We start from the raw sequence: 24,633 nt of genomic DNA, 5'->3' as shown, positions 1-24,633 counted from the left end.
TGCCCTACTAATTCAATTCTATTATAATTTCCACAAATCGTTGGACAGAATAGTATTTTATACAAGAAAATATCTCTATAATTTTTTAAACATTTTTACCATTTTTTAGGTAACCGAAAAATAGGGTTGACATTTAAGCAGAGAAACGGTAGTTTTTACACGACGAAATATGCAATGTATTTTTTCACCGTTTCGGGTAGTTTAGAGTATGTATCAATTATGACGATAGTGAAAAAGACGAAATCAGACGATAATATATAATGTTTTACGTCCTTATATTGTTGTCATGATTTATTCAAATGATATTTTTCCATGTTGAGAATTGGCACCACCGTTGCCGTGAATTTCCCGAAATGTCATGCGACTCCATCGGTGACGTCGCGGATGAGCAGTTCAGCAGAGTATGAGTAGAGGGCAGCAGGGTTGCCAGAGATGCTTCCACGGTTATAATTGAATCATTGCGTCTGCTGAATTGCTTATATATTCACGGTATATTCTCAGTAACGGTGATTGATACCAAAGTTGCCAGGGAAATGATGGTGCGTGAAGCACCCGGATCCCTCCTTTTTCCCCCACTCCTACCGAATAGGAGGACACTGAAGTCGTGACCAAAATGCTAATCTACGCATTGGCACATTATGACACATCCTCTCGATTACTCTAACTTTAATTTTATGGCAATTGCGAGGTACGAGGTAAAGGGAGGTCAACGAGATTCCCCTCGCGCCATCAATTTCCTAGCAACACTTCTGGCAACACTGGTTGGCACTACTGCCAATGCTCATCTCTGTGTAACAAATGAAAGAGTTGAACTTAAAAAATTATATTATACATACAGTATATTTAGACTGAATTTAATAAGACGAAATTCTGTTTATATTTAAAAAGTATTAGTGTTTGTTTAAGAAGCCCATGTGTTATCTACTTGTCCACAAGTGTACTTGCATATTTATCCAATTTTAGAGATTATATAGATACATAATCTGTTGTAATGTGGACATATGCAATCAAGAAAACTTTTAGTTTAATACAAATATATTTTTTTAATATCAGCACTCGATTAAATAGATTGTATTCGTAAACTTGTATTACTTTCTACTTAAAGACCCGGTAAATATTTTGTTGGTGCATGATCATCGTTTTAAGATCAGGTCAAAATAACACTAATCTTGACAAAGAGACATAAACAATTGTCAGCATGGTGCATTAATTTTACATCATCCTAATGGAAACAAAAACTTCCGCTCCGAAAACAATTTCACTATATAAATTAAGTACTTCGTACGAAATATGGTCGATATTGGAAACAAAGTTGATTAATTTATTGTTGTACAAATGATGATTCAATCTTTTCGGAACCATTCTGTTACACATTACCTTAGAGTTTTAAACGATTAATTAACAGAATTCTTCAAATTTGAAGTCATTAAAATATATATAAATATATATTTTATAATATATAACATATTATATAATATATAATATATATATTATAATTTATTAATATATATATTTCTAATATAAAATCATTATAAACTTTTCACGTACATATACAGAATGACCCAAAATTATTTGGAAACTCGGGACAGACAAACAGATTTTGACTTTGTCAACATTTACAATATCAAATACAAACATAACTACCCACATAGAAAAATTAATGAGAATTGACCTAATAATTTTGGGACACTTAAGCGAGGCACGTAGCGGTTGGTAAATGAACATCTTCGAATACATTCTCGATAGAAGAAATATTATTATGTAAAGTTGAAGTACATTGGAAGATTTTTTGAGCAATCACGTTCTTTTTATAATGTACAGGTTCATTCACAACAGAATATTTTTAGCAGAAATGAAAATGTTGCACTTTTCGAGAAATTAAACTTACATCACTGTTGAAATTAATTCATCCGTTTATTATCGATCAATTTTAGAAATCGTTTTCAAAATTGAATCAGTACACGAACAAAATTCAACGGAAGTTGTTTCTCCTTGATAGGAGTGAGCTACAGTTGTAGGATTATATCATAGATGAGGTATAGGAATAAATTCACTGTTACCGTTATTACTATGCTATCATACTCGAGCCACATAGTATTTTCATGTTAACCCCCTTTAATGTTTAAGTGTATCGTTTGGACAGTAGTATAAACTCTGTGTTACCAGTAGTATTCTATACAGTAGATACTATAAAGTACTTAGAACGACATATTCTTCTTTATGGCACGAGTGATTTAGCATCGTAGTAGCGATAGGCGGTTTGAGGATCCGAGTTCCTAAGCAACTAGTTGCCGAGGTCTATCACACGATGTATATATACTTCCAAGTTTATGCAGTAATGTATACACAATCGTCAGTTTCCTATCGACATATGTGGGATGTGAAAATGTTGTAAAATGGCAGAGTTATAAATTGGTTTTAGAAATCCGTTTTCCAGAATTCCATCGTTGCCATTGCTGCTGAAGTCGTGTATACATAGTCATACATAACCTTGACAAATGTCTTCTAAATATGAACGTTCCTGCAGCGATATCAAAACGAATACATAGCGTTCATTATACAAATTTAGTAACTATTTAAATGATAATATGAAAGTCAGGAATATATTATTTGTTTTCAAAAATAAACGAATGTTTATATTAGAATTGATGACGTATAAGAGTTTTTGTTCAATTGCAGATGACATTTTTTATGGATAAACGTTGCTTCGGAGAGTTGAGGAGCAGAAAGGTTTCGAGCTCAAGCGACAACATTGTATTTTTACAGCTGACAACGCTGTAAATTTTAGACTCTATACAGTGCAATGGCTGACTATTCTATTTCAGTAGAATGTCAGCGATGTTAACATTTCAAATGTGTGATATGAAATCTCATAAGATTCTTGGACTATTATCCCTATACCATGTCTGTGATTATATCATGAAGAGGCGTTTCAATGACCTCAAACAGACACTCTTTCGCTATAACCTTCAAAATATAAGAGATAGGAAAAAATACTTCAAAGAAAATACAAAACTTCAAATAAAAGTTTAATGCTTTTAAAAGCAGCATAAACTTTTCGAAAAAGTAAGATAAGAATACAATCTTTTTAAAATTTTGTTGATGCGACATTGTGGTGCTCCTTGTACTGCAAATATTTTGAAAAAGGGGGAATGCATACTTGATTTTAATGTTAATTTTAATACTCTCGAATGGCGATTCGGCTCGAATAAAATGTATCATTGTTCTTGTCTCAAATTCTTCCATATATCATGAAGCATTATTCCAATTTGTGAGTGTGATTTCGAGGTTTTCCCTTGTGATTTGTAACTTTTATTCTGAAAAGAAAGAACTTGAAGTACTTATACTGATTGTTGAAATAGTATATTTCATTCAAATTATAGCAATGAGTGCACTTCAAGCGTCTTTCTTTCAAAAAGGACATACAATAATTTCTGTCTAATTCGCGCACAGATTGCGTGCAAAAATGAACAATTTGGGAAGAGGAGATACGATTATCCAAGCCTTGCGTCCCGTTTTTATAGTTGTTGACAATCGGTAACTATGAAAACGAACCGTATCTCCTCTTCACAAATTGTTCATTTTTGTGCGCAATCTGAGCACGAATTAGGCAGAAATTACCGTATAGTAATCGTACAAGGGTATTACCATCTGAAACAATTAATATTAAAATATTAATTTCTGCATCCGTATTGTCGTTTTATTATCAAGAGAAGGCAAACGCTCGGCTGAAGCCGACAAACAGGTGTTTATTTCTACAATGTGCGATCATTTATAACAGTCAATTCTTGTCGAATGGGAAGCTCATTTTTTTCATATTATATAATATCAAGTTAAAATAATCTTAATAATTATAGAATTCAATAGCACATCAATATATAAACATAAATTATATATATATATATATCATATATACATATAAATTTTAAATACCTTTCTGAACCATGTTGTTGGATAAAAACTTATCGGGGCATGTATCTGTTTTCATTGCAGATATAATTAAATGATTACAGGAATATAGTTAAATAGTTAAGTATAGTTAAACGAATACATTGTTGAAGACCACCCGTTATGGGTGGTACAAAATTATAATGGATTGTATATTATATTTAAAATCGTTAAACAATATACTTAAGTAATAAAAAATGAAATTAAAGTAATTTTGTATAAAATCCATATTCGTCTGAACCGCTCTTAATGTAAATACTGAATGTTACTTTTCACATATTCAAGCTATTGCTAAATTTGCATTCTTTTATTTTTATATCAAACAATGATTACCAGATCTTTATAGATACATTCAATTGTAAAATGACTGAATCGTCTCCATGTTTTTTTTCGAGATGACTAAAGAAAATTTATTAACAAACGATGTATTGTAACGATAATAACATAATAATAATTCTGTTATAAGTAGAATATGTTCAGAAATAGAAACATACTTGCACATCCTTTCTGCATTGATACATTTTTCGAAACGTTCCATGTAATAAAGTATTAAGGTGCACTTTCATGGAAATCAAAATAGTTTAGGTTTAGTAATTAAACCTTAATCGATAGATCAATGTTATGCGACATACATTAAATACCGTGTACAATCTACTTGTTCATAAATTAGATTCCGGTGTTTCAACATAAGCACGATGGACAATTCTCGAACGGATAATGTACAATAAAAAGTATAAAGATTCAAATCTTTATTGGCATATAGTCGAGTTTACGTGAACGTATTGCCAATTATCCACCAGTTGTTCAAATATGAAATTTAAGAAATCAAGTATACATAAAAGTGATTTTCTCAAAATAATTAAGAAAATAAAGATTTTTTACAAACTAATAATCATTTGTGTCCTTTAACTTGCTAATTGAATAAATTTTGGATATTATAATATTATTTACATACATTGTTATTATACAGGGTGTCCCATTGAACTCGAGTACCTTAAACATCTTACTTACTATCAATAAAGAAGGAGAAATGTTAAGGTGAAACATGATTAAGTTTAATTTTATTTGAGATTACACTTTTTAAGATTTCAAGCTTATTTGATGATTTTTCAAATGATACCTTGAGCAGCAAAAGTAAATGGAAATGGATACATGTGAAAATTTTTTATTTATTATTAATAATAAACGAAATACTTTATGTACTCGTATTCAGGGCATTCTGTATGTTATCTTAGAATAGGAAAATTTCCAAACGAAGATGAAAACAAAAGCTTATCAGAGAGAGAAGAATTTATGAATAATAAATGTGAGGAATCTGTAAGGTACTTCAACTTCATCGAATAATATTTTTTAATAGCAACTTCGTTTCTATTAGAAGACATTCTTCTAGCACACCGTATGTGCTCCACCCTGTACACATATATGTATTATATATAAATATACACGACCAAATTTTAATGTATTTCATGCACGAACGTAACGAAACGATTATGAGTAAATATTAGCATCCAATATAATAATATTTATTTTTATATCGTCGAGAATATTTAAGAACTCATGACGGAGAAACTTATACGTTGCAGCTTCTTCGTGTCGCACTTTTTTTAAATTCTGATTCGCGGTAAACATGGTGGATTCATGCGTACATATAAATTTCCCCTTCCTTTCCCTCTTCATAGTTGCTAAATTCTCTGTGGATACCGATAGCACCATATCAGGCTACACTAACAAGTCGATTAGCGTTCCTCTCCTTTTTTACTTGAGACAGTGTTCTCGATTGTTTAATTCCAACGGATGGGTCTGCGATTGAATCAATCGAAGATATTAAATATTAAACGATGGAATACAATATGGCTATAATTTCATTTTCTTAAATAAGTTCCCCGAATTTCGATGATCAAAAGCAGTGTTCCTTCTTTTCGAATTGACCTTACATGGTAATGTATAATTTTTATAATTTTGTGAACGGATCACGTAAAAATAATTGTCTTCTAGAAGAATAGTATCCTCGGGAAACTAGTCTACGGCTGGATGATACATTAAAAAATGCTACGAAAGCTATGGAAACAAAGTATATTTTATTACAAAAATTGTCGACATAAAATAATGAGTTTAATTCTTGGTGATCATAAAGCTTCCGTTACGTATGATCACTCGAAAAAGTTTATGCAGTCGATACTAATGACTAGATCTCGCTACACAACGTAAATTACTCATACACAAAAGATCGTTGAACCTGTTCTTACATAAACGTAAAATGCTACGAAACTGATGGTTGCTTCAACGTTTGGAATGACCTGACTCGGTATACTTTCATTAGCGAATACCACGTTTACTGTCCGTTATAGATGCACGCAACAATCCACCTGCTCGAAAATTATGCAACAACCTTCTCACCTTCATATGTAATATGATCTAGATTCATAATTTTCCGTGACTACCACTTTGTAGGACCTGTGCCGGATGAACCAGCATTTGCTCCGATGAACGGGTTTGTAGATGTGACTATAACAAAAATAGAAATTCAATAAGTAATTAGTCAGCATACGAAAAACTATACTATTACTAATTACGAGCAACACCAATCTCAATGTCGAAAATAGTCTTTGTAGTCCACTACCGAGCCAAACTCGTAGTTGTTTTTCTATTAATGGAGAATGCTACAATTACATGGTACGTATACGGCTCGAAAACTGTCTCAATATTAATCTCGGTTCTTACAACAATTATGATGAATCTTCATCTCAAATATGTTATGAAGAACCAAAATTTCCAATCAGTATCGGTTATTCAGTTATGGTCTCTATTTCAATTCTTAGATGCAATCCATAACAACTATTTTGTTGGCTCTTAAACTGTTATACAGGCTGTCTAAAAAGTTACTCAAAATCGGGAAATGAGGGGTTCCAGAGGTCATTTGAAGTAACTTTCTCCTTAGCACATCCGCAATAAGCGGCTTTGTTTATGAGTTATTAATGAAAAACATTGACCAATGAGAGGCGAGCTCGGCTGGCGCAAGGCCACCAAGCCAACGAGCGGACGAAACACGTTTCCGTTCATTGACTCGATCATCTCGTGCCAACTGATCTCGCCTCTTATTGGTCACTATTTTTCGTTAATAACTCGTAAACAAAGCCGCGGATTGTATTTACTCTAAGGAAAAAGTTACTTCAAATGACTTCAGGAATCCCTCATTTTCCGATTTTGAGTAACTTTTGGGACACCCTGTAAAATCGTTTCTCGTATCAATTTCTCCGTAATTGAGACATCCGAAAATATTCAAGATACCTCAGCCACGTAGTCGAGATAAACAAATCGATATAAAATGTCTAGTATTAAAAATTGTTAGTAATTAAGTTCTATAATTTAATAGTAATGTAAATATTTATTATTGTTATTATATCAGGTGTCCTAAGATTCTCCCTTAAAACTCTACAACTTTTATGATGTGCAAGTTATATGACTTATCATGTATAGTTCATATCACAACACTTTTGCCTAAAGCTTTTTTTTTCAAAACGATTTGATTCCGAAATAATCGACCTAATTAAACTTTTAGGGAAGCCTGTACATGCATACAAAAATTGTTGAAAACCAGTGGTCAATGAGCAATACAACTTGGTTGTATTACATTATACCATTATCACTATGTATGTAATATGTTTACTATGTAGTAATGAAATAGTGTAGATACTATAGTAATAAATAGTTTAAAACGATTTATAAACTAATAAGTAAAAAAGCTGTGTGACAGTATGTGAAAGTATTTCAAGTATTTCCTTTTCTGATAATATGACCAAGTTGTTTTGCACTATTGAACACTATTCACCAAAAATTTCTGGTTTGGTCAATTATTTCAGGATCAAAGTATTTTGGAAACAAATGTATCGGACAAAAAGTGATTATGAACTATACATGGTTAGTCACATAAAAGACACAGATCCAATCAATTTTAAATATTGAACTAATTAAAAATTGTTAAATACAAACGTTGTAGAGGTGGGAGGGGGGGGGTGTTGTCATATTGACATTTTCTGTACATAATATAGTATTTAAAATTTCATTGTGAATCGAAAGAATATTAAATTCAAAATAGAAGAATATAAACCTGTGTTGATCCTAAACTTAATGGCTAACGAGATTTCGAGATTTTCGTGTTCCGAGAACTTTGCGCGTTCATCCTTTAACTCTCATAACTCAAACAATTTTCATCGAAAATATATAAAAAATGTTTTGGAAAAAACTCAGAAAAGGACATAAATGATACGTTTTCATGTGAAGCGCTTCCACGCGCTTCCAAATGCTAAAACATTTATGTTCAAACTGTTTTCTTTTCGAGACCACAGCGTGTTTCAGGACTTTTGGAAGATCCAGTGTATCCATACAATTTTATACCGTATTTTTTTTTTTTACTATCACTTGAAAATTGAATTGCGCCAATCTGACTTTCTTGCTTCGACGTAAAAAATAAACGACATCTCTCTAAATATTTCTCATTAAATATATCACCTTTGTCCTCATTAATCCATGCTAGATTTCTTAGTGGTGTTGATAATTATATAGTTTTAGTTGTTGATAATTCGTACCAATAAAAACGATCCGCAAGGTTCGAATAATCGTATTTCCTCTTCCCATATTGTCTACTTTTGTGGACAGGGTGTTCCACAATTATTTTAACAGCCGAAAATGAGGGGTAGCTGAGGTCATTTGAAGTAACTTTTTCCTTTGCGAAAAAGCAATCTGCGGCTTTGTTTACGAGTTATTAACGAAAAACACTGGCCGATGAGAGGTGACGGTGCGAGAGAGAGAGAGAGAGAGAGAGAGAGAGAGTCCGCGAGAGAGTCCGCAGCACGAGGCTTTGACAGAAGGTCGGGACGGACTCGATCCACGTTCGAAGTATTGAACAAGTCACGAAGCGAGAACTTTCCGGATTTTTTTTACTACATAACAGTGATATTTTTCAGAAACACGATGTTCACCTTTACTCTAGAACGTCTGAAGAATATTTACTAATTTTTCGGACCCGAAATAATATGAAGTTTAACCGTGACAGCCGTTTTAATTTTCTGGTATGCATGACACCTCGTATGTACCATATGAAATTTTTATGCAAGGTGTACAGTGAAGATTAACGAATGATTTGCAAAGCTGATTTAATAATAAATAAAATTAAAAATAAATAATTTATTAGAGAGATATAAAAAATATTATCAGTAAGAAACTCACCTATTTAGTTGAGGATGCATTTGTTGGCTGAAATTCACGATGTCGAAGGGCACTGACCTCGTACAACGTACAGCTGATCTTTCACTGCACTGTCACCAAACACTGATCACTTAATCACTAATAATTACTGATAATCCGAAACACTTGTGGATATTATGAAAGATCACTGAGACTCGTTTGCGGATAATCGTTTATACAACGCGTTCGCGGATAATCGTTTATTCGACGCGTTCGTTCGGTAGTTGACGTTTATTCGACGCGTTCGTTCGGCAGTTGACGTTTATTCGACGCGTTCGTTCGGCAGTTGACGTTTCACTGCCAAAAAATCGAGGCCTCGAACGTGGGCTCTTGTCGTTCGTCGTCTGGCGGTCCGAGGAAATAACACCCGATACCATTTTCTTCGAAGCGCAAGGTACCACCATATGAAATAAACAAGATATGCCGAGACGTAAACTGTGTCCGACCCGCTGTCACCGACGGTACCCTGGGCTCTTAGAACGTAATTAATGGCCGTGCGAAGAAAATGGTATCGGGTGTCATTTCCTCGGACGGACGAACGACGAACAACAAGGGCCCACAGTCAAGGCCTGAATTTTTCGGCAGTGAAACGTCGACTGCCGAACGAACGCGTCGAATAAACGATTATCCGCAAACGAGTCTCAGTGATCTTTCATAATATCCACGAGTGTTTCGGATTATCAGTGATTAATTAAGTGATCAGTATTTGGTGACAGTGCAGAGGAAGATCGGCTGTATGTTGTACGAGGTCAGTGCCCTTCGACATCGTGAGCCACAATTTCAGCCAGCAAATGCATCCTCAACTAAATGGGTGAGTTACATCCTGATAATATTTTTCATATTTCTCTAATAAACAACTCCTTTACGTCCCTTAACGCGATTATTTATTATTATATCAGTTTTGCAAATCATTCGTTAATCTTCACTGTACATCTAGCATAAAAATTTCATATGGTACACACGTGGTGTCATGCACACCAGAAAATTAAAACGGCTGTCACGGTTAAACTTCATATTATTTCGGGTCCGAAAAATTAGTAAATATTCTTCAGATGCTCTACAGTACAGGTGAACAGCGTTTTTCTTAAAAATATCACTGTTACGTAGTAAAAAAAATTCGGAAAGTTCTCGCTTCGTGACTTGTTCAATACTTCGAACGCGAATCGAGTCCGTCCCGATCTTCTGTCAAAGCCTCGTGCTGCGGGCTCTCGAACTTCGCACCATCACCTCTCATTGGTCAGTATTTTTCGTTAATAACTCGTAAACAAAGTCGCAGATTGCATTTTTGCAATGGAAAAAGTTACTTCAAATGACCTCAGCTACCCCTCATTTTCGGCTGTTAAAATAATTGTGGAACACCTTGTATATGCACACAAGAGCCCCATTCTGTGTTGTTAAAAATGTTAGTATGCAATATCATTTAATAGCTTTGATTTGATATTTTGGCTGCCTCTATTGGTTCATTTGATAAAAAAACATATGGAAACTGTTCGTTTTCCTTAATTTGACATTATAATAATACTTGGAGTCGTGCACGTTTCTCTACCTCTCTAAGCAAGGCGTCTCTATTCTTATCATTTTATTTTGCATCCAATCCGCAGTGATTCCTATTTCAGGAGCGTATCAGAGCAAAACAATTTTTGTCCTCACTCTCGATTCTTTGAAGAACTGGAGTTCAGGTATTAATGTATATAACACACTTTTAAGAAGTAACAAGGGAAACGTCTAATCAAATGACGAAACTCAAGATGTTTCCGAAGGTAGAAATACTGAAAATGTCAAATTTTATTTAAAACCTAATATAATGATAATAGATTCTAAATGAATTATAAATTATATTTGATTGTAATATTCACAATAGGAGTGATATGTGAGTGATAAGTTTTCGACACTTCGTTTTTAAATAGGTTTATAAATACGATTTAACATTTTGAGATAAAAATTTGTGCAATTAATCAGGTAACAAGTTAATGGTTCTGTGAAAGTTTTATTTTAAATTAATTATAGACTTCGAAAGATTGTAACTGTTGTATTTCGGTCATTGGATCGCGATTATTTTTCTTACAACACGGTAATATATTATTAGCTCTTAGTGTTATTCATTTATTTTCAATAAAAATTTGTCGAAGACTTACCGTCCACCTGTTGTACGTATGTATCCAACAAAAGGCAGTTGAACTTACGCTTTGTACACTGACGTTGTATAGTGGGGTATTTGCATCGAACAGCCGAACAAAATTCGATTAAGAAAATGTTGCAGAAAATGTTTGCTACTAGAGGTAGTTGAGCATTTGAGAAATTGGTTTGTTTAAGAGATCGACATATAAAATGTTGAATCCTGAAAAGTTTTCTTTTTATCAATCTTAAACGAATTTTAACGTGTCGAGTATTTTTGCGCTAATACTTTCACTATACATATTCTAGAAACTACAGGATGTCCTAAAAAATGTTGTCGAAACATTTAGTTTTATAATGCGCGCGTTTTCGTCCTTTGTTTCAAAGTATTTTCATTTTTCTGTGTTTTGTGGAACAACGACATCCACGCGTTTTAGAAGAGACGTATTGTGAAACACGTGTGTGTATTACGAGTATATTAACACATTGCGGACGGGGCTCTGCGCGTTCAACACGCCCTCAATGACCGCACATTTTCGAACGCTCCAAAAACATGCTTGGCAAGTAACAGGAAGCGGATACGCACATTTCTAGTTTGCATTTAGTATTCTTAAATAATACTATATATACATAGTTTATATATCTGTTTATTATATAATATTTTTTACATTTTAACTATTATTTATTATACAAATTTGAATATTGATTTAGAGTGGCTATAATGACTGATCATTTCTACATGCTTGGAATGATTCATTTGTTTCGCTAAAATTACTTAGGAATGCGGGAGGCTTCGTTACCATGGTTACGTAACAGAAATATTTGCGGCTGGTTGCTTGTTGCCGATTAAATAAAAAAAACATGAAAACGAGATATCTCGTGACCCGTCCGCAACGTTCAATTTGCTAAAAACGAGATATCTCGTGAGCCGTCCGCAATGTGTTAAATTGTACTTCACATTAGCTTAAATATATTGTATAAGTACTTTAATAACCTTAGCGAAAATCTTCTCTGCGGCTTTGTTAACGAGTTATGAATAAAAACTCAGACCAATCGGAGAGCGAGTATGGCGGGCGCTCGCCCACTATCGCGTCGAGCTTGCTATCGTGCCATAATGAATTAGGCGTACTCACTCGCTGATTGGTCCGTGTTTCTCGTTAGTAACACGTTGACGAAGCCGTAACCAATATTTTCGCTAAGGAAAAAGTTGTTTCGAAAGACCTCAGAAATTGACATTTTCTGGACACCCTGTATAATACGGAAAATATAAGAACAAAATATAAAAGATAATGAGATGGATTTGCAAAATAATAAGATTAAAAAATTTATCGACAAAAATATCTTTAATAAAAAACAAAATACATGTTTACTATAAACTCTTTAAAATATTTGATAATAGCGAGCGCAACCGTTTTCGCGTGCGGTTATTATTTTGTAAGATCTTTGTAATTGTGCCAGGTATGTATGTATGTTCAGAAACAATGCGTCACAATAGCATTTGAAGTTTCGAACACTTTATAGGTCAATCGTATTGATTTCCGATTTCTAGACTCGACACTACATTCTAGTACAATTTACTAAACTATCATAATCCAAATTAATACAATGGACTGATGATTATTCTGAAGAAATGTTAAGGGATGGAATAAATAATAATACAACAAGCAATAGTATTCACGTTGTTACAACATTAAACGTATATTATGATCATGAGTAACAAATAGAAGTATGTATAGTTACAATCTAATACCACACAAAAGTAAGGTTTTAATTAGAGGCTTAAAATAATAATAATAGTAATAATAATAACGACAATAATAACAATAATAATAATGATCATGATAATAATAATATATAATAAAGTACGCTTATTCGATAGAGAACTATTTACTAAATCAGAGGAAAGAAAATATAAATATAATTTTCAAGTAAAAATGCGATCGAGAATAGACTACTTCATTTTTTAAAGTCAGTATTGGAGAATTTGCAATGAAGTAATGAACAACGTAAACTTGTTGCAAACTCCCAATTAAACTTGTTACACAATACAGAATCTCAGTGTTGAATCTCATAGTCAGATGATATTAAGTCTATTTTTCGAAATTGCGTTATGTATACAATTATGTTGCTTTTTTCAGCTTTTATGATGATGACTATTTCGGAAAAATGGACTTAATACATTCTGGCTCTAGAATTCAGAAATTAAATTACCGCTTCTAAACCGCCATATTGGATTTTAGTTCTTAAAAAGTTTGTCTTAAGAGAAGGTGGCAGCTAAAACACTGGCCCGAACGTCGACAACGGGGTTGAATTCCCCATGGTACCAGCCAGTTAGCCTCACTAACGAGCCCTCTAGCGGGCATAGCACGAAAAACTCCCTTTCTTTTCCTCCATTCTCCTTTATACTGTCACAAGATAGTAGCACGGACATGGGAAAGCGGCCACTTTGGAACCACGATTGGAATGTTCCGCACCTCGCATAGATTTTTATATGTATGGTTTGGGGTATTCGTGCTAAAATCTAGTCGTTGATTACTCATGCTGCCATTTAGCGGTTCCGCCCGTTGAACAACTTATTACCGACTCTGGACTGAGTACATAACAATATGGCGTCGCCTCTTGGCGCCGCTCATCGAACGATATCTGGAAACGACCAACATGGCGGCGCGGTTACCTGTCAAAAAGGCTGAAAATTCTTCAATTTTACGTATAATGTAATAACATGGACACGAATTGCTTCCGCAGATTAACACTTGCATTTTCGGCGTTTTCTCGCCAATATCTGTAGGAATATACCATAAAAACTTGACAAATTTCGGTCACCTAAATTTTAATCAAACACGACATTGTAAACACGAAAAATTGCAACTTAAAAAAAAAACCATCAAAATTTTCCATACAGTTTTATGATATAGTCCAATGAGAATATTATACATATATACAGGATGTTAACGGACGAGTGCATGACCAAATGCATCAACAATAGTACTTCATGAGTGATGTGGAAATCTATTGATACGACGTGCTCCGAGTCTTTTGGGCTTTCGCGGGGAGCGAGAACTTGTGGAAGCCACGCGTCAGAGCGAGAACCATGATTCGAAAAGTGTACACAGTGCGACAAATAAGATTCGAAACTCGGACCATATCACAGTAACTAATAGCGTCATCTATGTTTTTAGACCGGCGTTTGAAAGCTGTGACATTTTCCTCTTTTCGGTAGTATCAATTTTGACTCAATCAGTTGATAAATACCAAAGTTATAACAGTTCTCCCTGAACAACTTTCTTGTCGATGTTGAAATACTAACATGGAACAAAGAGCAGTTATTAAATTCCAACTTCGTAAAAATACATCAGAAAGTATTTTAAGTTTGAGTAAAGCAAATGTTTTTCTGTGGCATAAACGTTTTTTGGAAGGCAAAGAGAGGTTAGAAGATGAAAATCGTGAAGGAACTTCAGCTTGGTCACTCGAAATGATCAAAAAAGTGCATGATTTTATTGCAAATGATCGCAATGCTTTGGCGAAAATAAGGGAAGAGGCTTTAAACATCAGCAGAGAAACAATCCGAACCATTTTTCGTGAGAATTTGGAACGAAGGTGTGTGCAAAATTTGTTCCACACACTTTGACGGATGACCAAAAATCGTTGCGTATCAATCATTCCAAAGAAGCAATGTTCCAAACTTCCTGAAATCAATTGTTACGGGTGACGAAATATGGTGCTTTCAGTACAACCCAGAAACCAAGCGTCAAAGTGCAGCATGGAAGTCGAAAGATTTACCACAAGCCAAAAAAACACAGAAAGTTCCATCAAAAATCAAGACAATGCTCATTACGTTCTTCGATAGCAAAGGAATTATCCACGGGGAATTCGTTCCAAATGGCCAAACAATTACTGGCGCATATTATCTCAAAGTTTTGAAGCGTTTGATGGCCAGAATCCGTTGTATTCGACCCGAATATCGTGATCCAGAGACCTGGTGTCTGTTGCACAATAATGCATGGAGTCGCCCCCCCCCCCACTACGTGGGGGGATGGAAGTAGGATGGAGCTGCTAATTCGCAAGAAAACTAGCAGATCTAGATCTAACAAGGGAAGATCCCCAGGGTCGACGCTCACTTTTTGGTGAGATTTGGTATCGTGATAAAGCTTATAGTTTTTGAGATAATCAATATTAAAGTTGCTAATAAAAGGCCAGAAAGACGTACCGCCGCCCCCTCCACAACTTTGTTTCGCGCATGCCACTCTGCGTAGTTCAGTGCGTCTTTCTGGCCTTTTATTAGCAATTTTAACATTAATTATCTCAAAATCTACAAGCCGTCTGCACGCAAAACCGGGTATTATTGGATTCAGCTTTACAAGCTCTATTACTGTACCAAATTTCATCAAAAAGTGAGAGTCAATCCTAGGGACCTTCCCTTGCAAAACAAGGTCCTTGAAAGGAACTAGCGAAAACCGAGGTTAGAATATCGAATTGCCGGAGCGTTTCGCTCGTTAAGGTGCACAGTGATAGAAAAGTTTGAAATCGTGACCAAAACCTTAAAAATCGAAGTTGTCCGTGGGAAGTTTTTAACTTACGGATTGGCTACTTTAATAATGCGTCCACATGGTGGGAAAAACGAAAGCCTGTTGTGAAGCCTGTATATTTTGTGGAAATATTTTTTTTTCAATTACATAAAATGGATATTGTTCCTGATGGTAAGTACAACATTTCTTTGCGTTAATATATCAAGAATTGTTAACTATTACATTAATAATTGATAAATTGTAGACTCAAATTATAAGAGCAAATGGAATGTACAGTAGCCCACAAAAGTTTTCCTACACCTTTTGAATCGCAATAACTTTTTTAAAGCTGGACTAAGTGACTTCAATTTTTTAAAATGATAACAGGACTAGTCTACGAAACGATGAGCAAAATGCTTTTTCTAAATTTTGTTATTACTTGGAATAACAATAAAAAAAACTCTTGTTTTTATGTGAGTCTATAACGGAAATTTAAAAAATTCCTCTCGTAGATTTTAGTAACTTATATGCATGCTGAAAATTTTATCGAAATCAGTTGACGTTATTATGAGTTGTAACAAATAAGAGATTTCAAAAATCATAGTTTTATCACGATTTTGACCAAAAACTGAAAGAAATCTACAGTTTTTAAAATCTTTCAACGCCTGTAACTCGACTCTGGGTTAACCGATTTCGATAAAATTTTCAGCACGCATATAAGTTATCGAGATCTACGAAAGGTATTTTTTAAATTTTTGATATGAACCCAGATAAAAAAGTTAAAAAATGAGTTTTTTTATCTTTCTTTGTCATTCCAAGTAATAGCAAAATTAAAAGAAGACCTTCTTGTCATCGTCTAATAGACTAGTCCCTCTATCACCAAAAAAAAATTCAAGTCACTTAGTCCAGTTTTTAAAAAATTTTAAAGAATCGGGAGAAACGGCTCGGGCTTATATGGTATGTCATACCATGGAGTAGGAAATTTGGCTTTTATTGGCGCTACAATGAATGCTAGCGTTTATATCGATGTGTTGCGAAATAATTTGTTAACGAGTGCCACAGAAATGGGCATAAACGAATCGTTTCGATTCCAACAAGACAACGATCCGAAGCACACGGTAAGAAAAACAAGGGAATGGTTATTGTACAATGTACCAAAACAACTCCCTACACCGCCTCAATCACCGGATATTAACCCGATAGAAAATCTTTGGCATATTATAGATTTAAAGGTTCGAAAAAGGAAAATAAAAAATAAAAGTTATCTAAAAGCGACGCTTTTAGAAGAGTGGTCTAACATTTCATTGGAAATTACGCAAAAACTTATCGAATCGATACCTAATGGATTACAGGCCGTATTTAAGGCTAAAGGCATGCACACCAAATATTAAGTAATTTTAATTGTACACTTCTACAGTTGTGTAACACTTGCTCTTATAACAAAATCATACGTGTGCCAATACTTTTTAAACTGGATTTTTCGTTTTCTTGACTTCATTTCCTTATAACAAATAACTGAGACTTCTCAGGAAACAAGCTATTTATGTGCGTCAAAAGACGTTAATAAACATAGTTGATGTTAATAGATTACTTTATAGTTTAAAGATATTCGAAGAAAACTGGTTGTGCCAATACTTTTTTGACCCACACTTAATTTATTTCTGTACTAATACACTTAGATTGACACTGTTTATCTGTAATGCTGTACAACAAAATTTCTACGAGATGGAAGCAGATTTAAGTATTATGGCAGTTACTATAATAAATCTACCCTCTCCTGGAAATTGCAAAATTTTCGTACCATTGATATATCCCATATATTGTGAGTAGTATAATATAATACATAGACAGGCAATCAGCACTAATTTTCTGTTGATCGAAATTCGATATTAATTCACCAAACTTTTATAAATTCTAAGTCGTAAGACGTGTATACCTAGGATGTAGAGGCACGGCAGAGGGGATTCCGATCTCTTGACGAGCATACCAATATACCTGTTCCGTTGTATGACGGAATCCCTATAAATCAAGCGAGGAAAAATGTTGTCCTCGAGTCAAACATTATTGACCATCCACGTTCGTCCCTGGGAAGAGGAAAATTGCCAGATGTGGATAACCCAGGGACCGAAGGCCCTAGGAAATAGCGTATTTTGGACAAAGCAATCGAAATGCCAGAACATCCGTAGTAAGCAATTTCGTTGAAAGCCATTTCCGTCTTCTATTCAAGTATTTCTTTTATGATCCACAGTTGGTCACCAAATGTCATTCCTAGTCGTTTTTTACGATATGCATGTTCCACCGAGAAGAGGCATTTTCCGGATCATTGTTTGCTACGGCTTATCCTTGGGACACTCGGATTCCTTCGCGGGTGTCACCCGAGGGCACGAGCACTACCTGCGGGTGACCCTTAGTTTGGGGCGGTCACTTTCCTAATTTTGCAATCCAATCAGTCAGGGCGACCGTTTCCCTCACTCCTCGCAAGAATTGAACAATCCACGAATCCGACTGTCTCAAATTTAGACCACACCCACACCGAATTTACCTCCGAGAACACACAGCACACAACAGTCATTCTACCATCAACCCGAACACGGAATAGTCTACTCTCTAACAATTATACTCTGTATCGATGTGAAGTTGAATGTTCAAATATATTCCAAGTTAAAGAAAAGAAACTCAGCTTATTATCCCTAGCATCTTGAAAAGTCGTAGGGAACCGCGAATATCAAATACGCGGAAAATCATTGGTCCTTCGAGCCGGATCAGGCCGATCCACGCTAGCAACTCTGAAATCCTAGTACACATCCGCCTTCAGAGCCACAAGGAGACAGGAACATTAGCGAAACCCAATCATTCACTTCTTCGCCTCACAAAGGTAGGCTCATTCATAGCATCATCGATTCCCATATCGCGTCCCGTTTTCCTACAATGGCTTCCGCAGACATCCAAATCAGCACGTTACGCCGCAAACGTGGTAACATTATCGGTCTAATTACAACACTTACCAGAGTTCTGGACAATTCACAAGATCCAGATCACTGCGATAAACTAATAATAACAGAACATCTCAATGGACTTGTTAAATCATGGAATCGGTTCGATGATATACAATTTGAAATAGAAACGCTAGATTCATCGGAAGAAACGCGACGATCAGAGATCCAATGCGATCATTACGCAGTTGTAACTCGTGCGAAACGAATTCTTCAACAAGACGAGTCACTGAACAACACGCGCAACAACCTTACTGAGTCACCAGCATCTATCGTATCAGCCCCCATAGCCGTAAAATTACCGGAGATGCGATTACCGACGTTCAATGGAACCATTGAAAATTGGTCATCCTTCTACGACCTGTTTTCATCGACGATCGACCGCAACGAAAACCTCACCTCAGTGCAAAAATTGCAATACCTAAGATCAACCCTCACCGGGAAAGCCGCCGCATGCATCAAATCGTTAACAACGACCGATGTGAACTACCCTGCCGCGATTGAAATACTGAAAGAAAAATTCGACTGTCCACGCAAAACCCTCTTACGACATTGTGATGCGATTCGAGAGATTCCGAAACTCGCAAAAGACACACCCGAAGCAACCGACGATTTACTAGACACCTTGAATCAACATCTACGCGCATTAAACAATCTCGGGGAACCTGTAGCAACTTGGAACACATTTCTTATATCAACAATCCTATCAAAACTCAATTCAGATACAATTTTGCAATGGGAACTCACGTTACCAGACAAGCAAATGCCATTATACACGCACCTCATCAAATTCTTACGAAAACGAGCAAACTGTTCAATAGTTGTCAACGGAACCAATCTAATCTCCAGAACTCGTCACCCCTCAGTAAGTACATATCCTAAAAGTATCCACGCAAGTTACTCGAAGACGCAAACATTTTTCACCGCCAAAACTGCGCAATGTCCAATCTGCAACGGGTCACACATGGTTCGGGATTGTGAAGTCTTCAATTCAGCTTCCCCCACTACGCGATTAGAAAATGCTACAAAAAATTCATTGTGCCACAATTGTTTACGACCTGGCCACACCACTAACATATGCCGCTCGATTTTCACATGCCGAATTTGCAATCAACGTCACCACACTCTTATACATCAACCAAACGATACGGTGAATCAGAAACCAAAGGTATCTTCAGAAGAACACCACGGAACCCCAACATATACAGTAACTTCAGGCGACACAGCTTTCGCTCTCACTAGTACAGGACGTACGCAAATCTGCGGGTACACCCTCATCAAAACGGAGCATCCGAAAATACTCTTACTAGAAACCGAAAGAGAAGGAAAATTTAAATCTATTTCGGGAAGCAGAATTAACAACCTCGATATCTTTACGTATGTAAACACGAAATTTATATACGTCGAGAAACACCTTAAATCTCAAATAATCGCGCTTTATCAAGATATAATGAAACAAAAATGCATACTAGAACAACAAGTGCTCAGGAACGCAATATCGCTGGTCCACATCTCCCCGGCCGAAGTAGCCATGACAATCGCCAAGGAATCCGGATATATGGCCGTCCCAGCTGGCGAAGTAATTCATGTGATTAAGTGCACTCCTGTCCAATGCACACTCAGGAAGACGGACGAATGCTTCGACGAACTTCCCGTCACATACAGGAACGATTCGTTCTTCCTAACGCCAAGAACGCACATCCTAACGAAAACAGGAACCAAACGGATGTGCGACGAGCTGATTCCATCGACTTACAAAATCCACGGAACGTGGTACAGGATGACGCCACGCCCGACGGAAAGCATTCCACCTCCACCACTACAACCGCTAACATCATCCGTCTGGAAATATACAAACCCGGCAAACCTGGCCACCGGCGGAATTTACACGCAAGAGGATGTGCAAAAACTCAGCGACCATATAATGTTCCCCATAGAAAGGATCGCGGTAGTAAACGCACTGGCTCAAGGAGCATCGGGAAGGTCATACGCGGACGGCTCAGTAAAAATGCTCGGTTTAATAGACGAAGAAACATTACAAAAGATCGCAGAGTCAACAGGGAAAAGAATATGGAGCGGATTCATCGAGTTCGGCTCAGTAATGGCGGGACTGATGGGAATATACCCACCACCTCCGCAACTACGACCACACACACATCCATATCAACTACAGCTCCACAAGAAGAAATCACTGAGCCAGACCAACCTTTGTACAATCGGTGACTATTTCCTCGTGGGATCTCAAGGGACAGGAACACTCACAACATTTTTATTGTAGACTCCCAATCAAACGACCTTTTGGTCACGGCAATAATCCACGGTATCAGTAGGACACATAAACCAGTGACATGCCGGGCTTTAATCGACACCTGCTCGACCACAAATTTCATGACACAAGATCTTGCAAAGAAACTCTCCTTACCTCTAAAACATTGTTCTATTCCGGTCGGCGCGCTCGATACTCTCACTACTGTGGCGAAACACATCGTCAAGGCCACCATCCGTTCCAGAATCAAGAACTATCAACGAACTCTCACCTTTTTAGTCGTGCCTAACATTGCAACCGCAATTCCAGGCGATACAATTGATCGCGCTACCCTAAACATCCCAAGAAACATCGAACTCGCAGATCCTACGTTCCACCGCCCGGCACCAATCGACATGCTGTTAGGGGCCGGCACGGCATTATCCATTTTAAGTGTAGGTCAAATCAATCTTTCACAACCCGATGACCCAGACCTATATCTTCAGAAAACAATGTTGGGTTGGGTAATCGGGGGGAGCGCACCCACATTCAAACCAATAAGAAGTGCTTCATGCCACACACACACATCACTCCAGTTCGATCTCACACGTTTTTGGGAAATTGAAGACGGTCCACAAATACCTCATTTCTCAGAAGCAGAAACAGCATGTGAGGAATATTTCAAGAACACGATCACACGAAACGCGGAAGGAAGATACGTCGTACCACTTCCATTCAACAACGACAAACCAAAACTCGGAGAATCGAAGTCAGCAGCCTATAAACGATTTCTATCCTTAGAAAGAAAGTTAAAACGAGATCCGGAGTTAAATAATCAGTACGAAGCTATTTTTAAGGAGTATCTGGATCTTGGCCACATGTCCGAGATCCCTGACACCAATTAAGGCTATTACCTTGCACACCACGGGGTACTCAAGATGTCCAGCCAAACCACCAAGCTCCGCATCGTTTTCGACGGATCAGCTGCCTCAAGCACGGGTCTATCACTCAACGACGTATTACATACTGGCCCCAAAATCCAAGATGACTTATTGTATATTCTCCTGAGATTCCGCACATATCAATACGTTGTCACTGGTGACATCGAAAAGATGTACCGACAATTTTTAATACGTCCAGAAGATAGGAAATATCAACAAATACTCTGGCGAGACCATAACGACAGCATTAAGACTTTCCAACTGAACACCGTCACGTTCGGACTATCAGCAGCGCCCTATTTGGCCATACGATGCTTAATCCAATTAGCAGACGATGAACATCACCGGTTTCCCCAGGCTTCCAAAGTTTTAAAACAAGACTTCTATGTAGACGATCTGATAACTGGAACCCCCACGATCCAAGAAGCCATCTCATTGCGCAAGGAACTAACATCATTACTCAACACAGCAGGGTTACACATCAGGCAATGGGCATCCAACGACAAACGTTTACTCGAAGATCTATCCGACGAAAACATAAATCAACAATTACATTTAGGCGAATCATCAATAGTCAAAACTTTAGGGATAGTCTGGAATTCGGCAGACGACTCCATCACCTACACTGTTAGACCCATTCTCCACACACCCCGCGCCACCAAACGCTTTATTAGTTCAGAAATTGCAAAAATTTACGACCCTCTAGGCCTATTAGGACCAGTCATCATTACGGCAAAACTAATCCTTCAGGAGCTTTGGACATTAAGAATCGATTGGGACGAATCCTTACCCATGGCAATACACAATAAATGGAGTCAATATTACTCTCAATTACCTCTGCTCAACCAGGCAAGATTCCAGCGAAAAACCATCATTCAATCATCATCCAACATTGAACTACATGGGTTCTGCGATGCTAGCGAAAGAGCCTACGGTGCCTGCGTGTATATTCGATCTCAGAACAATCACGGGGAGACAATCGTGGAACTTCTAGTCGCAAAATCCAGAGTCGCACCTTTAAAGAGCAAATCCATTCCGCGACTCGAATTATGTGGTTCGGTGTTGCTAGCATCACTCATGACCACCGTGAAGAAGGCACTAGGCCTGCAGATCGAACGCACAGTATATTGGACAGATTCCACGATAGTTTTACATTGGTTGAGATCCTGACCACACACCTTAAAAACCTTCGTCGCCAACAGAGTGTCTGAAATTCAATCCACTACAACCATCACAGATTGGCGCCACGTCAGTTCTACAGACAACCCTGCAGATTTGTTGTCGCTGGGTCAAACAATTAAAGACCTTTTACAATCATCCATTTGGCAGAACGGACCACCTTGGCTCCAACAAGAGCACTCGCACTGGCCTACTTGGGAATCAGGTCCACACATTAACGATCCGGAGCGAAAAATCGCAATTTGCATGGCAACAACTCCTGTCACTAAAGACGCGAAAATCCTCGAACGGTATTCATCATGGACAAAATTAGTGCGAGTCATTGCACTCTGTCGGCGATGGAGGCCGGGTCGAATCACTAAGGGAAGCCTGACTGTCTCTGAACTATCCCAATCAAGGATTACCATCCTCGGAATGTTACAAGAAATTTATTTCAAAACAGATATACTGGCGCTTCGTCGTCAATCGGATCCCTATCTACACGGAAAACTGGCCAAATTGAATCCATTTCTCGATCAAGACGGACTTCTGAGAGTGGGAGGACGTCTCAAAAACTCAACTCTGACCTACTCGCAAAAACATCCATTTCTCCTTCCAAAATCACATATCACCACTTGCATCATTATGAATGAACACAAGAATCTTCTACATGCGGGAGCACAAACCACGTTATATTCACCAAGACGAACGTACTGGCCAATAGACGGTAGAAGTCTGGTATGGAGAACCATTCATGGATGTGTACGTTGCCGGCGAGCAAGTCCTCCATCCGTGGAATATATTATGGGTAATCTGCCAATAACACGAGTGACAGAATCGCGTCCATTCACAAACGTAGGAATCGACTACTGCGGACCTTTTTTTATCAAAGAAAAACAACACCGCAACCGCGGTCGAGTCAAGGTTTATGTGGCAGTCTTTGTTTGTCTCGCAATAAAAGCGATTCATCTTGAACTAGTCAGTGACCTAACCAGCGAAGCATTCATTGCAGCATTACGTCGATTCATCGCAAGAAGGGGATTTTGCGTGAACTTATATTCAGATAACGGTACAAATTTCAAGGGAGCCAATAATGAACTACGAGAACTCCGAGAACTCTTACGATCTGACGACCATCTCAAGAAAATCAACACCTTCCTCATTGAACGAGCCATCAATTGGCATTTTATTCCTCCACAAGCTCCACATTTTGGAGGCTTATGGGAAGTTGCGGTAAAATCTTTTAAATATCATCTAAAACGCGTCGTAGGCCCGGAGTTACTCACATTTGAAGGGCTTAATACGCTGATTATAGATGTCGAAGCTATACTTAACTCTCGACCTCTCACTCCACTTTCTTCAGATCCCTCCGACCTCCTCGCACTCACTCCAGGTCATTTCCTCATCGGTGATGCACTCACGAGCTTGCGTGATCGCGATCTACAAGGAACCACTGCAAATCGATTATCAGCATGGCAGCGTGT

General features: G+C 37.1%; 1 protein-coding gene across 4 annotated transcripts in view; it reads right to left on the bottom strand.

Annotated features, from left to right (window-relative positions):
* LOC117223086 (Cysteine string protein) overlaps positions 1-24,633 on the bottom strand; it is a 186,234-nt gene that overhangs the window by 5,113 nt on the left and 156,488 nt on the right. For 2 of the 4 annotated variants that reach the window (XM_076522188.1, XM_076522192.1), the window contains one exon: positions 1-6,453. This exon is cut by the window's left edge and continues 5,113 nt beyond it. In XM_076522188.1, the coding sequence (XP_076378303.1) occupies positions 6,386-6,453 (68 nt within the window). In that variant the 3' untranslated portion in view covers positions 1-6,385. The remainder of the gene's footprint in view (positions 6,454-24,633) is intronic. The other 2 variants (XM_076522190.1, XM_076522191.1) reach the window with 2 other exon arrangements.

Source organism: Megalopta genalis, chromosome 5 (assembly GCF_051020955.1).
Source record: "Megalopta genalis isolate 19385.01 chromosome 5, iyMegGena1_principal, whole genome shotgun sequence".
Taxonomy (NCBI): Eukaryota; Metazoa; Arthropoda; class Insecta; order Hymenoptera; family Halictidae; genus Megalopta; species Megalopta genalis.
This window is presented reverse-complemented; position numbering and strand designations above follow the sequence as displayed.